At 35.1% G+C, this 15,397-nt stretch overlaps 1 protein-coding gene across 7 annotated transcripts in view; it reads left to right on the top strand.

Moving 5' to 3' along the window:
* Positions 1-12,440, top strand: part of NLGN1 (neuroligin 1) — a 374,128-nt gene extending 361,688 nt beyond the window's left edge. For 5 of the 7 annotated variants that reach the window (XM_040567189.1, XM_040567188.1, XM_040567191.1 and 2 more), the window contains 3 exons: positions 3,537-3,749; positions 7,757-8,546; positions 9,285-12,440. In XM_040567189.1, coding sequence (XP_040423123.1) covers positions 3,537-3,749; positions 7,757-8,546; positions 9,285-10,107 — 1,826 coding nt within the window. In that variant the 3' untranslated portion in view covers positions 10,108-12,440. The remainder of the gene's footprint in view (positions 1-3,536; positions 3,750-7,756; positions 8,547-9,284) is intronic. The other 2 variants (XM_040567192.1, XM_040567190.1) reach the window with 1 other exon arrangement.
* Positions 12,441-15,397: the final 2,957 nt, after the last annotated feature.

The raw sequence follows: 15,397 nt of genomic DNA, 5'->3' as shown, positions 1-15,397 counted from the left end.
ATCCATCTTGTGTGATATGGAAGTCAGCCATTGTGGTTCTTGCTGAGGAGGCGTGAGATATTTCTTTTGCATCAGAGATGTTGCTCTGGACACAAGTCATAATTTGTCTAATATAGATAAATGAGGCAAATATTGCTAATACTTCCTTTTTTCTTTCTCTTCTCTTCTCTTCTCTTCTCTTCTCTTCTCTTCTCTTCTCTTCTCTTCTCTTCTCTTCTCTTCTTTTTTATTTTCTTTTCTCTTCTTCTTTTCTCTTCTTTTCTCTTCTTTTCTCTTCTTCTTTTCTCTTCTTCTTTTCTCTTCTTTTCTCTCTTCTTTTCTCTTCTTCTTTTCTCTTCTTCTTTTCTCTTCTTCTTTTCTCTTCTTCTTTTCTCTTCTTTTCTCTTCTTCTTTTCTCCTCTCCTCTCCTCTCCTCTCCTCTCCTCTCCTCTCTCCTCTCCTCTCCTCTCCTCTCCTCTCCTCTCCTCTCCTCTCCTCTCCTCTCCTCTCCTCTCCTCTCCTCTCCTTTTCTTTTTTCTTTTTTCTTTTTTCTTTTTTCTTTTTTCTTTTTTCTTTTTTTTCTTTTCTAATAAACTGAAAGCTCCCCCTTCTGGCACATTTCCTGAACTGAATGCAAGTTTCTACTTTTAGCAACAAGAGACATTTCCTCTTTTGGTTTCTTTTTAAGTTCCTTTCCACAAAAGGTTCTTTAAAACTATGGTTTCCCAAGGATTTCCCGTTTTCCCATCAAGCTTCAGGGCTTGATGTGAACTCATTTAACATCATGGGACTGCCCTAAGGCTTTACCTATAATTTTCATCTGTTGCTTTTTTAGGCAAAGACTTACTTGCTTCCTATTTTCCTGCATATTATACAGAGTATAGAAAACAATTTTTTCAGAGAGCTTGAGTGTTCACATTTGTTCTCCTTCAGGGCGATCACTGTATTTCAGCTATAACCCTACCATCTATTTTACTAATAAATGTGAGGAATCGCTTTGAGATGTCTACAGCATCTTTCTGAACCAACACTGCAGGTCTGCTCAGGGCACATCCTGCCTGAGCCCAGAGAATCTGCAAAGCAGAAAAGAGGAAAAAAAGCAAAGAGGAAATTGTTTAGGGCACAGTTTTGGTAACCGCTCCCAAAAGCTCTCAACTCATTGGTGCCTGCGTTTCAAGGAGCACCACTGTCAATTTTTCCAGTAATCCCTTAAATCAGTGCAATCACTTATGTGCTTCATGACAAAATAGTTTGTCACTGAATTTCCATGGTCATGTACTTAGGTAAGTAAAGGGGAAGACTCTCCTAGCATGTGCAGCCATGGGATCCGGTAGTTCCCATAGATCCCCATGTTTTAATTTTGTTACAGCCTCTGGTGCCATCACTCAACTCCAAGCAGGCTGACAAAGGCAGTGAGACTAGTTAGGAAGTTCTCATTAGATTTGCTGCCATGGATTCAAAGATATCGTCTCTCTGCATCTTTAAAGATTATTTATGGGGGACAATGTTTTCCTGGAACATGGAGACAGGAATGAATACTTCTGTGCAGGAAGGAGTATACCAGGGCCATTCTTTCATGGCATTGGCATGCTTACCAGCACCTCTGTCAGCATGGAAGAAAATGAAAGAGAGTAAGGAAGGGTAAAATAACATCATATTCATCTTGGCTCAGTACTGAGTTGTAGTAGTAAAAGGAGAATTAATTGATTATCAGTTTCTTTCTGGGTTTCCCCTGAATATCAAAATTATATTTTCTTCTATGGTAGTGATGCTACTTTGCTTTTTTATATAGTAAAGTAGTAAGTGTGGCAGTTTTTAGCTGTAAAATATTGGTTATTTTAGAGACTGGTATCCAAATAACAATATAGTATGGCTACAGTGAATGAAGTATGCCCATTAGACTGGGTACGTTAGGTCTGACAGTAGGAGAGTTGCTGGCCTGGCACCTTATGCCTCTTTCCGGTTGGCTCTCCATGGTAACAAAAATCAGGCCTGACCTGTGCAAACAAGGCTGCTCACCCTAGAGGTGGACCAGCTCAGCCACGGAGGCAGTGAGGGCAATTAGCCTTTGGTGCAGTTTACAGCAAAGAAGGCCTGTTACTATAAATGTCTACACAGTCAGCAGAGCACCAAATATAAGCTTGCCACCTAAACTCAGATTGGAACAATAATACAGTACCGAATGACATGTTCGTAATATATGTGGATATCGGTGCATTTGTGCACCTAGCTGTATTCTTGTTAAATCCTTACATTATGTATGTATATGCACATATGTATTTCTTCTTAGAAATGTCTCAAAAGCTGCTCTTATTGTCATAACGAAACAGTAAAGTCATTTGAGAAACATCTTCTGGTTTTGTCCGAAAAACTACTGTAAACGTCTTTTGAGTAGGCTGTCTACACTAAAGAGAGATAAACCCATATGACTTTAGAGTAGAAGACCCACTAATATCTAATTAATGTGGAAATAATTGTTGTAATGGTTGCATTTCTCTACAAAGCATGTACGGAAAAGCAGTTACACTGTTGATTTAGTGATTATTAAATCAGTTTCATATGCAAATGGAGGCACTGGGCTACTTCTCAATGCTGGTATTATTTAAACATTTTGGTTTTTAAGCTGGGAAAATTGGAAATGTCAGCTAATGGTTTCCAAGAGCAAAACAATGTCTTTTATCAACAGCAATTGTCTTCGAAGTTTTTATTGTCCACTATTTAGTCAGTGGCCTCTAATGACAAAAGTAACAACAATAACAAATACCAGGGCACTGCTGGGAGCAAAGTGTAAAACAGTCATTCCTGCACCTGACACGTTGCATTGTCTTTTTTCCAGTAGGAATAAAAAGGAGCAATTCCTGTGCTCTACAGATTACCCCTGAGCTCTTATCTTCTTGATGTTGGAGGGGCATGAAAACAGCTTAAATTGTCTTTATCCTTTTAATGTAGATTCAATTAACTGAGGTTAATGACTGTGGACTGGAGCTCAGGGAGTTGAGTGCTGCTCACATTGTTCAACACAGCCTGTCCTGTGACACGAGCTGTATTTTGGGGGAGAGCAAAGCCAATGGGAGAAATAAGGGCGGGGGAAGAGTGTGTTATTGTGAGTTAACCAAAGTCTCCAAAGAAGTGCAGTCATTGCCTGCATCTAAGGCTATCTTGGCTGCTTCTGAGTACAGAAATGCAATACATAGTTGACCAAATCCCTTAAAAATACCTTCATCATATCTGTTCGCTAAATCTTTACTCTTAAACTTGGTGTAATCAGCACAGAGTTTTTGGGTGTAATAAGCTGTGACCTGTTAATACTTTGATGAGTACTCAGCCTGTGATGTTTCTTCATCTTTCATACATTAATATATTATGGCCAGAAGACTGAATACCATAGGATTTATTCGAGCAAGAGTGCAGCAAACTGTTGTTCAGTAAATATGGAAAATTATGTAGTTCCATAATACTTAGCTGCGTATACTTTGGAAGTATTACTTAGGGGATTGCAACAAGATTAGTCAGAAAAGCACTCTCTAACCCTTTCTTTTTTTCATTTACATTCACAGGATTTTTGAGCACTGGGGACCAAGCAGCAAAAGGAAACTATGGCCTCCTTGATCTAATTCAAGCTTTGCGATGGACTAGTGAAAATATTGGGTTCTTTGGTGGTGACCCATTAAGAATAACTGTTTTTGGATCTGGTGCAGGCGGTTCATGCGTCAATCTGTTGACTTTATCCCATTATTCTGAAGGTAACCGTTGGAGCAATTCAACCAAAGGTATTATGCAGGTTGCAAATTTTGACAATTTTGGTGTCTGCATGCCACCACCATTAGTACTATGTGACGCTCTGTATATTCTCTTTGTTCTAAGAAAGGTTGAGTTCAGCTCAATATTAAGCAAACTTTTTAAGGGCTGTACTAGCTGCCTTCTCCCTCAGCTCTTCTGTGCATGTTTAAATTTTGGGTCACTTTCTTCTTTTTCCAATAGGGCTTTGTTGAAACACTTTATAGCAGACTTCTGAACAGCATATGCTCAATGTATCATTTTTGTCTCTCTTCTTTCCTACCTAAGGGTGTCCTTTTTGGAAAACCAGTCATGCTCATAGTAGATGAGGTCATCTATATTCAGAAAGTCATGAAAGGCACGTTTAGTTTCTCACGAGGAGCAGAATTTAAAGAAAACTAAAATGACAGTTTCTCTGTTCAGACTAATAGCTGAAATGCTTAAAATTATTATTCTGTGTGAAGGAAAGGAGTACCTAGTTCAGAAATTTTTGGTCTGAAACTGCATGAACTTCACTTGCTGTCATCTAATAAAACAATGGTTGAATGTTTTGCGTGCATGATCCAAAATTGTCAAAGCATCCAAGTTGCAAATGGATTTTCTTCTATATGTTTTTTCCTGTTCCATAACTAACACCTTTTCTCTCTACTTGAGGCAGACAGCAGGAAATTAAAAACATGCTGTTTGAGGCCCCCACTTTTTTATCCCGTGATTTTGGCATCAAAGTTCCACACGGTTTTTCTCATTTGCATGGCTATTGCTTATTGATTACATTACTTTTGTCTCACTGTTTTCACACATTTTTATCTGTATTGTTTATTTTTTTTTCCCAGGGACATCGCACTGTTCCCAGTGCATACAATCCTCCACTGATTTATATTGCAGTATCTTCATGGGAGACTAATTGGCCAGTCATAAAAAAATAATTCCACTGACATGAAAAGAGCTGTATTTACCCAATGCCATGACACAGAGCCCACTGAGGTCAATGAAAACAACAGATTCTTTAAATCATGCCTTTACACTATTTTAAAAGACAGAAAAATCTGTTTTTAAAAGAAGCATTACACTGTAATCTGAGGGTCAACCTACTTCATCATTTTTTCATCAGAACCCACAAAAGATAACTTCTGGCATAGATTTACCTTAAGGTTGGATGCAGAGACCTGGTTTTTCCTCCCTCCTCTTATTTGATCTTAATATTAATATTCTTGACATAATGTGACGTTAACATGATATGCCAATATTTACAATATCTGGACAGTCATGTTGTCTCTTATCAGATGATTTTACTCTGTCATATTCTAACACATGTCCAGAATTCTGCCAGAAACAGAATTTGTGTGGGGATACTGATACAATTATTTGCCAAGAGAGCGGATCAGAGAAATTGGGTGGGGGGAACAGACAGACTGTGGAAGGCTTAAGTCTGTGTAGGTAAAATCCAGTTGAAAATGTAAATTTTTCAGGATTTCTTTTAGGAAAAAAGCTTTATTCAATTTTGAACAAAACAATGTGCCATACACCACATGCTTGCTTTGTTACATTTGGGGATTTTTAGACCTGCCTTTAAAAGTGTTAAAACAAATTGGTCAGCTTCAAATAAGAAAAATTCTTCCAAATTTTCAAACATTTTGTCATATCTTAACATTAAAAAAAAAAAAAAGTTACAAATTGTTAACCGGTCTCTTTCATAAGCTGTAAGTTCGGATGCTCTTTTTGGTCCTTCATTTCCCTTTGAAAGGATCACTTGCTAGTTGAGAGGAAGCATTCAGCCTCTTTCAAGATGGTGATGTTCATAACTGCCCATCTGCAAGTAGGCAGAACAGCACCCATCTTTAGAAAGCACTCTGAAAATGTAGATGAATAAATGCAAATTATTATTATTTACTTTGGTGAGCCTTTGAATAGGAGTCACAAAGTGATATGGTCCATTGAGCATTTGAATCTTCTTTCCATCAGTCTGAGGCCCATAAGCTATAATAATCATACACATTATCAGATAAAAATGTCATTCTCCTTCCTGCGAAATACCAATTTATGCCAGGAATTATATGAGAGAATGAAAATAATTTTTCACACTTTTGTTCATTTTTTACAGAATGATTTGAGAAGAGGAATATTTCCTTAAGAATTCCTCACAAGAAGCAGAGATGTTTAGTTTCATTTCCTAAGATAACTTTATGGCCAGAGGACTTGACCACTTTCACGTAATCCAACATTTAAAGTTTATGTGCACTTAGCAAGCCATCCTGTTTATATCAGCATTTTCGTAATACGTAGTTTACTCTTTCTGTCTTCGTTCAGAGATATTTAATAAAGCAATAAAAATAGATTTACACTATATGCAAAAAGAAAGAAAGAAAGAAACGTTATGAAGTATCATGAAATACATCTTTGTGGAAATTCAGTTTTGTCATTTTGTTACATTTATTACAATGCCAGGATCCTCTGCAGTAATTCCACTGACTTTGAGCTGATTTATACTAGCTCAGTATCTGACCTTGTAAACATGCAAATATATTTTTACTTGCTTTATAGCTCAAGCTCTTTCTCATTTTTTACTCATATCTTGCAAGGAAATAATATCTTGGATATGATTCTTCTCATAAATTTAAGAAGAGGCTTGAGCTTACATATTTCAGCCCCTCCGCCTATCTGATTTTAAGACTTTTGGATTTGACCATAATACGGTCTAAAATGATTTGAAAATTCCTCCAAAGCTTGTAAAATGTTTCCTGCCAACAATTGATTCTAACTAACTTCTGAGTGTACAGAGTCTGGTACTGCAATACAGTCTGTAAAGGCATGTCTCTGATTAGATTTAGAGACTATGGAAGTCTATCAATAGAAATATGTTACTTATCAAAGTAAATGTCATGTTTTGCATTATTGAAATCAAGTTTTGAGGTAAGCTGAGTACTTTAGCTCTGGTTCCTTTCGTTCCTTTAGAGTGTTCAGCTCTTCTTCAAGCATTGGACCAAAGATACATCTTTAGCAAAATTAAGTGAAGCCAGATGTCACTCCCACTTCCCGAGTAACTCTACCAAAGTCAGTGGAATTACTCCAGGTGCCTATAAGCATAAGCAAAATCTAATTCTGACTCATATAGCTTATATTAGTACAACTTACATTTGCTATAGACCATTTTTTTTTATTACTCACAGGTCCAAAATGCTAGCTAAATCAGCATAAATTCAAATTAATTGCACTGAAGTCTTTGGGATTTGCTACAAGTTTAAATGCAGTCAGTTCATTCTCTCTCTTTCACAAATGTATTCACAAATGAATACCTGAACATATGATCAAATCTCTGAATTACATAGCTAAATAATGTAAAATATATAATTTCCATTTTTATGTAAATGTGATCACTACAAACCTTCATTAAAAAAGACTCTCTGCAAGAAAAGATCTTAACTCTCAGACATACAAATTTAATTACTGCCTAGTACCTTCTCATCCATTGCTCCAGAACATAAACTTTTGCTATAATATACAATTCAAAAATATACACCTCTCAAACAAAGTTTAATCCCAAATAGAACATAAAATGGCAGTATATTAGTTTTATTTAACACATGGTCATATGCATGCATGCTGTTGATGGCTTGAAGAGACTTCTTGTATTTTCCTCCAGCCTATAAATTGTTTTAATGTCAGGAGTTTCTTTCAAGCTAATAGTATTGTTCTACAAAAGATAATACCACTTCTTTTTCTTTCTGAGTTCTTTTTGAAAGTCTGATCCTCAGCTGAACTGCACAGAGGTAGAAACATTTGCTTCAATTTCTGCACACATTGCATTTATTTTGTAGACATTGCCTCTAAGATATAACGGCAGTCAGATCTCACCATCTTGTGTATTTATCTATTTCTCAGATTGTTTTCAAATATCTCTTCTGTTAAAGTTTCCTATTGTTTCAAAGAACTCCTTTGAATCTTTCAAATATATAGCTGTTTCAAGGTCACTTCAGTAGCTTTTAAATATTTCTCCCCACAGGACTTTTTCAAAGAGCAATAGCTCAAAGTGGAACAGCACTCTCCAGCTGGGCAGTTAGTTTTCAGCCTGCAAAATACGCCAGGATGTTGGCTACAAAAGTTGGTTGCAACATGTCAGACACTGTAGAATTGGTAGAATGCCTACAGAAGAAGCCTTATAGAGAACTTGTTGACCAGGACATTCAACCAGCAAGATACCATATAGCCTTTGGACCAGTAATCGATGGCGATGTGATACCAGATGATCCTCAGATATTGATGGAACAAGGAGAATTCCTTAATTATGACATCATGTTGGGAGTTAACCAAGGGGAAGGGTTAAAATTTGTTGAAAATATTGTGGATAGTGAAGATGGCATATCAGCTAGTGATTTTGACTTTGCAGTTTCTAATTTTGTTGATAACTTGTATGGATACCCTGAAGGCAAAGATATATTGAGGGAAACTATTAAATTTATGTACACAGACTGGGCAGATCGACACAATCCTGAGACCAGAAGGAAAACACTGCTGGCTTTGTTTACTGATCACCAGTGGGTTGCACCAGCAGTGGCCACAGCAGATCTTCACTCGAATTTTGGATCGCCTACGTATTTCTATGCCTTCTACCATCATTGCCAGACAGATCAGGTACCTGCATGGGCAGATGCAGCCCATGGAGATGAGGTTCCTTACGTACTAGGAATCCCCATGATTGGTCCTACTGAATTATTTCCTTGTAATTTCTCCAAAAATGATGTCATGTTAAGTGCAGTGGTGATGACGTACTGGACAAACTTTGCAAAAACTGGGTGAGTACCAGATAATTAATAATCTTGTATACAAACTCAGGATATAACTACACAATGCTTTTTTTTTTTTTTTTTTTCCATGAAGAAATTTTAAATACCTAGTACACAAAAATAATTAAGGGATCCCTAGGAAAGTGAAAAAATAAGTATTTAATATATGCATACAGTTTAAAATGCTTTACATTAACACCTCTGACTAAAAAATAAGTGACGTGGAACTTGAGAGGTTTTGACATTTTCAGTAAATCTGCTTTCACTGGTAGCTCAAAAACTTTTCTACTTTTGGCCAGTGGAGTGCAAGTCCCTACGTGCTACACTGAATTATGCCCTGCTGTGGTCTTTCACCTCTGGAAGGACACACATACTGTGTGCGAACTGAAATGCTGAGCATCAATTCACTAAAATGAAAACAGAAAAAGCTTAATGGCCTCTCACACTGGTCTCTCATAGGCATTTGTTCACATCACCACATTGCTGGCAATCTTTCCTCAGCCATAAAAGTTTGCTATGTGAGTTATACTGTCGTTTGGGGGAACTAGAGAAGTTGATTAATTCTATGTAAAAGATTATATAGGGTTTATTTGCATAATACTGTTTCTAACCAAAGCTAATAAGTCCTCTAATTTTAAGAAATAGTATTCTGCTCTGTCCAAAGGCAGACTTAAACATTAAATATAAAATATTAATTTTACACTTCCTTTTGAAATACTGTGTAACATTTGAGATTTTCTTTTTTAGTGACCCAAATCAACCAGTGCCACAAGACACAAAATTCATCCATACAAAACCAAATCGTTTTGAAGAAGTAGCATGGACCAGATATTCTCAGAAAGACCAACTGTATCTTCACATTGGATTAAAACCACGAGTTAAAGAACATTATAGGGCCAATAAAGTGAACCTTTGGTTGGAACTGGTACCTCATCTGCACAATCTTAACGACATTTCACAGTATACCTCTACCACAACTAAAGTGCCATCAACAGATAATACTTTCAGACCAACAAGGAAAAATTCTGTTTCTGTTACTTCAGCCTTTCCTACAGCCAAACAAGATGATCCCAAACAACAGCCAAGCCCATTTTCAGTGGATCAAAGGGACTATTCAACAGAATTGAGTGTTACTATTGCAGTTGGTGCATCTTTGCTGTTCCTGAACATTTTGGCCTTTGCAGCATTGTACTACAAAAAAGACAAGCGGAGACATGATGTTCACAGGAGATGTAGCCCACAACGTACTACTACCAATGATCTTACTCATGCACAAGAAGAGGAGATAATGTCCCTCCAAATGAAGCACACTGACTTGGATCATGAATGTGAGTCCATCCATCCACATGAGGTGGTTCTTAGGACCGCCTGTCCCCCAGACTACACGCTAGCTATGAGAAGGTCTCCTGATGATATTCCCTTAATGACACCCAACACCATCACAATGATCCCCAACACTATACCAGGGATTCAACCCCTACACACATTCAATACATTTACCGGAGGACAGAACAATACTCTGCCCCATCCTCATCCCCACCCCCATTCACACTCAACAACCAGGGTATAGCCAGACAAGATGAAACAAACTTTATTTTTTGATGGATTACAGTAGGTGGTATTACTGAAGATTACTTGGCTTTCAACCTACAAGACTCTTACTATTTAAATATGGAGGAATATTATGTGAATATACATATCAAGAACTTTTGGGGTTTTGAAAAAAATGAATTGTACATATATCAAATGAACTTAAGAAACAAAAAACAAACAAACAAAAACACCCAACTGTTTGCAATTGCTTGAAACAGTTGTCCTGAATGATACTTTTTCATTCACATTCAAGTATTAATTTTTTGAAGATTTAAGTTACATAATGGAATTAGGCATGTGCAACACAAACAGGAAAGAACAATGACTGAAAATTTTAAAAAACCTATAAATATGCACAAGGGACACACTAATGGAATGTCAGATAATTTTCACCAATTTTTATTTGGACCTGTTTTATTGTGTAGACCATATTTACATATTTGAATAAGTACACAAAGCACCAATGCTGTTAAGGCCTTAGGAAGGGGCTCATGCTGAAATCTGCCAGTCAGACAAAGAAGTTTTACAGCCTGGCAGGTACAACATTATCACTTAAGTGCTGTCAGTATAAAAGTTGTGGGAATAAAGGAAACTGGATATTTTTAGCACGATGTGCATGATAATTTATATGCTTGGTGGCTGTGCTGCTGATTAAGCCGTAATTAAAATTCTTCTCATCCCATTGGAGTTTTTAATAGAAGCTTTCTCCATCAATTGGCACAACCTAAAGAAGATTTTTTAAAGGGGCAAAAGTAATTACAGTGAAATATTTCACTGTAGCTTCAGTAATAGAAGGAATTGCAACAGTTCTTAAAGGCATTTTTGGAATTCTAGGTATACAGTGGTGAAAACTTGCTGATTTAAATCCCAGAAAAAAAAAAAAATAAAAATGTTTTATTAACGTTCTTTTTCCTTTCCATCTAAATAATTTCTAACTTTAACATAATTATAACTTTAATGGAATCTCCTTTGATGAAAGATTTATAATTTACTGTGATTTAGTTACAATATATTTAGTTCAAATTGGTAAGGTAAAGTGTGTCCAAATATTTAATTACAGTGATATTTTGCAATATATAAATGCCCCAATATTACCACTCTGATTAGACCTCTCCATTTATTCTTTAAACTCATGTTGCATGTTACAAAGTTTATTTATAATATTTTAGCATAAAGTTAATTCCCTTTTTGATAAACATTAGCTTTGCCATTCAAGTGAATTCTGTAGAGCAGGTTGCAATAGTATAGAAGAAGAAGGTACGTAAGACTGGGGAGAGAGCCAAAAACTGGAATTTTAAAAATCTGAATACTACATGTGTTTGTGTGGTTTGAAATGAATGTTCTAAAATCACAAGAAATTTTTCATTCCCCTGTTGCTTTCCAGTAATTATATACCACAGTCCTTTCAAAATGTTTGTATATGTAATCAGATGTACATTTATATAAAACAAATAATTGAGATGGACTTAAGAGCACATCCCTGATAAATACTTTCTCTCTTACCTGTACTATATTTCTATTAGACTAAAGTTATGTGATTTTTTTTTACCTTTTTTCAAATTACTAGCAATTTTGATAGTTTGTAAGATAATGCGAAGAACTTTCTCTGACAAACTAACTGCAGTAACAGAAACATTTCTTTTCAGTTACTCTTTTTCAAGAATGAAAGCTTATTACACACAAAAAAATTGTATACTACTTGATGGAAAATTACTTTGTACTTCTTGGCCATATTACTGGTCACTGAGCGAAATAAAGATAATCTGGATAACGAATATTATTCCAATGCTAAGAGACCTGATCTTTGCTCATTAAAGAGCTAAAATGTTTATTGCTGTTTTGTCATTTTTTAATGAAGTAATGGTAACTGTCTCAAATAAAGAGTAATATCTTAAGACCAGCCTGGTTTTTGAAGACATGACATGCCTTCTACAATTAAAATAACTACATATTTATAGTCCAGTCCCATATACAACCATTTCTTACAAAAATACTGATATTGCAAATGTACAATGTCATAGCACTATATGAAAATGTCCCTTATTATTTTCAGAAATAAGTTAAAAAAACAAATATCAAGACTGAAAAAAAAAATGCCAAGGATCAGGCCAAATTTAAATAAATCTCCAGTAGTCCACAACAGGAAAAATCATCTAGGTTTTATTTGTGTGAGTTAACTTTCATAAAACAAATGCTAGGAAGTTCAAAGCATGTTTGCTAACATCAAGCACAAATGTTAAAACTAATGCTATCATCAATATAAGTATTGTGATTTCAGTCGTTTTATTCAGCTAAAAGCAAGCAAACAAACAAAAAAAAACACAACACAATAGAAATCCATGTATTTAGTTAGTGGATCATATTCCCAGTTTTAACTGAAGTTCTTTTGTAGAAGCATAAAAAATAGTCTTCAAAATCGAGGGTGGTCTGTGTGCAATTTCTGCCTGATGTGGTTGTGCTTTTAGACTGTGACCTGCCAATGTAAACCAATAAAAGAATTGTCTGCCATCTGATAATTATTGTTTAATAGGAAGATTGTATTTTGCTATGTTGATGAAACAAAACAAAAAAAAAAATACAAAAATATTGATGGCCATAAAACAAGATATTAATGAAATATGATTTTATGTGCTTTTCTTAACTTTATCAAAACCAAAATAACTTTTTACTATAGTTTATTTGTGGCCATATATCTATATATCTATATATATACAGTATCTGGTAATTGTTTACTTTTATGAGTTACAAAATAAATGATTTAGGTAAACCAAGCATGACACTACACTTTATTTCTCTCAGCCAACAGTATTTAAAATGTGAAAGATGAAGGCAACTCCACAAGTTTTATCATTCCTGTTTGAAAATAAGTTCATTCATGTGATGCAGATACTGTGAATGATATTTTAGTGGCTACTTTATAATTACATTACAGCAGCTAGCTTTCCAAAAGGAAGATGGTGTCCCACATTTTAAGACAACATTAAGAAAGAGCAAGAGCTGTTTTAGAGCTGAAACATAATAAAAATATAGGAAACGGTTTTGGAATATCTTCTTTATGCTTCATGGAATATAAGTTTGTTCTTTTTAAATATTTATCTGTTTGATTTGTTTCCACAGTAGCCTACAAGAAAACAAATTTAAGTGTGATATTTAATTTCTTGTATCATCCTTGGACCAGATTTCTAATAAAATTAAGATATTAGTCAGTCTTTGGAAGTTCAGTAAAAATATAAAAAGCCCGCATTTACTGCTTTCACACTTTTGTAAATATGTTTGCAGACCTTTTTAAGAAAATGTATTCTACCATTTTGAGAAAAAAAAAAAGAAAGAAAGAAAACACAATGGAATCATTGTCTCATTTATCTATTAAAATTACAGGTAATATAATGTGCTGTGCTGACATTTCTAGGAGAAATAAAGCAGATAAAAATGCATTTTGCTCAATGGTATCTCAGTTGGTTCCATGTGGTATTCTCCACCCATTGAAGAGTTGCAGGGCCTGGATGAGCTACTAGAATATGATGATCCCTAGGACAATGTAGTTGTTGGGTTTTTTAATCTGTACTAAACATGGATTCCTATGTTACAAGACATTAATTACCAGATGTTTTGGTTATTGAAATACCCTGCAAACAGGATGAATAGCTAATAAGCATATTAAAACATTAAGACACCACTGCACAGAAAATACTGGGACTTCTGTTGCCAGCTTCACCTCTTGGTGAAATAACTGAATTCACAGGAAGCTGTCAAACACCATGGCTTTCTTTTGATGTTTGTAAATTTTTTATTTTTTCCTGTGGTGTTAGCTTAATATATTGACCTTTTATCCCCGTTTTTTTCTAGTAACAAAACGTTACAGATGATCGCTTTTTAATGTAAGCGAACATTAGATAATTTAATTATTATTGTGAAAATGTGCTCCCAAATAAATTAAATTAATGGGAAATTCCCTGCAGAGGTTTTGTTATTTTTCATTCAAAGCTCTTGTCAAAATATCTGTTGCAGTAGTTCTGCTTTTTTTAGTCTTTTTTCAGTCTGTTCTTTCCGTCCCTTCAGCTAAGGGATATTCTCTAAATAACATGAAAAATCTCTTGTTCCATTTGAAGTAATAACACTATAAGATTAACATGTCCTTTTGAGGTCTCCAAATAAAGCTGAACAAGATGCAACATGGCAAAGGGGGTTCTTTTACTTAAAACATTCTAATTGTATTTAATTCTGGCATATCAATAGATGTGTATGTATCAAAATTAGTGGCATTTGATAAGAGCGCTACATAGCAGAATCAGTGAGTTAACCATGAGCTATGCACAATGTGTATTTTCTCTTAAGTTCTGTTAATGCCATTGAATAATTGATTTCTTGTTTACAGATTCAGTAAAAATTTTGTGAAATAGGAAATGGTTAAGGAACCTAAAACTATCTGGTGAAAAATGTTAAGAAAAAGATATTGAAAATCACCTAAGAATAGATTTACGTATGCAACCTGGCTTCATTCTTTTTCGTTGATATTATAATTCTCAGTAATTCATACACATATAAAGCTATCATTTCTTTAATAAGATTTATTTTCTAAAAGGAAATTAAATATCGTATGTAATTTGTGGATTAAAACCAATTCTTAGTTTAATTTCCTTCATTGTTGGGATGGACGACAAAACTCACATAAGCGCAACAAATTTGTGCAAGTAATTTTCATACAGTATCTTGAAATATATTTTTTCATTTGAAGATAAAAGTAACATTAGAGCAGTAAAAGCGGTGTACGTAATTATTTGTCACATTATTTGTCCATGTGCATACCCACAGACACTACCCAGCCAACAGAGATTTTTAAAAATGGGAATAAACAGGAAATTTCCCCTTTTGAACCATGCAGATTCAATTCAAAGGGAAATGCAAGTGCTCAGTGTGGAGGTAACACCAATACCTCATTCTGCATTCTGCAATGTTATTGACCAGATGCTTAGCTGATGACATTTATTTTATCACCAGTTGAATTGGTATTTATCACAGCACCATTGAAATCAATGAAGCCCTGGCAATTTACACCAGCTATAGATCTGCTTCTGGACCTCTAATGCTCATCATGGCTCATCTCACCTTCCAATTTTGCATATTTTCTCACACAAATGAACACTCACTTATAGAAATTATTACAGGCATAACTACCTGATTTATGATCACTATCAGGCACTAAAAATATGCTTTAAAGACGCTTATAGTTAGTTGCATGTAAATCCAAAATTCAGAAAAAAAAATGA

This window comes from Cygnus olor, chromosome 9, assembly GCF_009769625.2.
Source record: "Cygnus olor isolate bCygOlo1 chromosome 9, bCygOlo1.pri.v2, whole genome shotgun sequence".
NCBI lineage: Eukaryota > Metazoa > Chordata > Aves > Anseriformes > Anatidae > Cygnus > Cygnus olor.
Note: the sequence above shows the minus strand (reverse complement) of the source record. Positions and strands in the feature narration are given on the sequence as shown.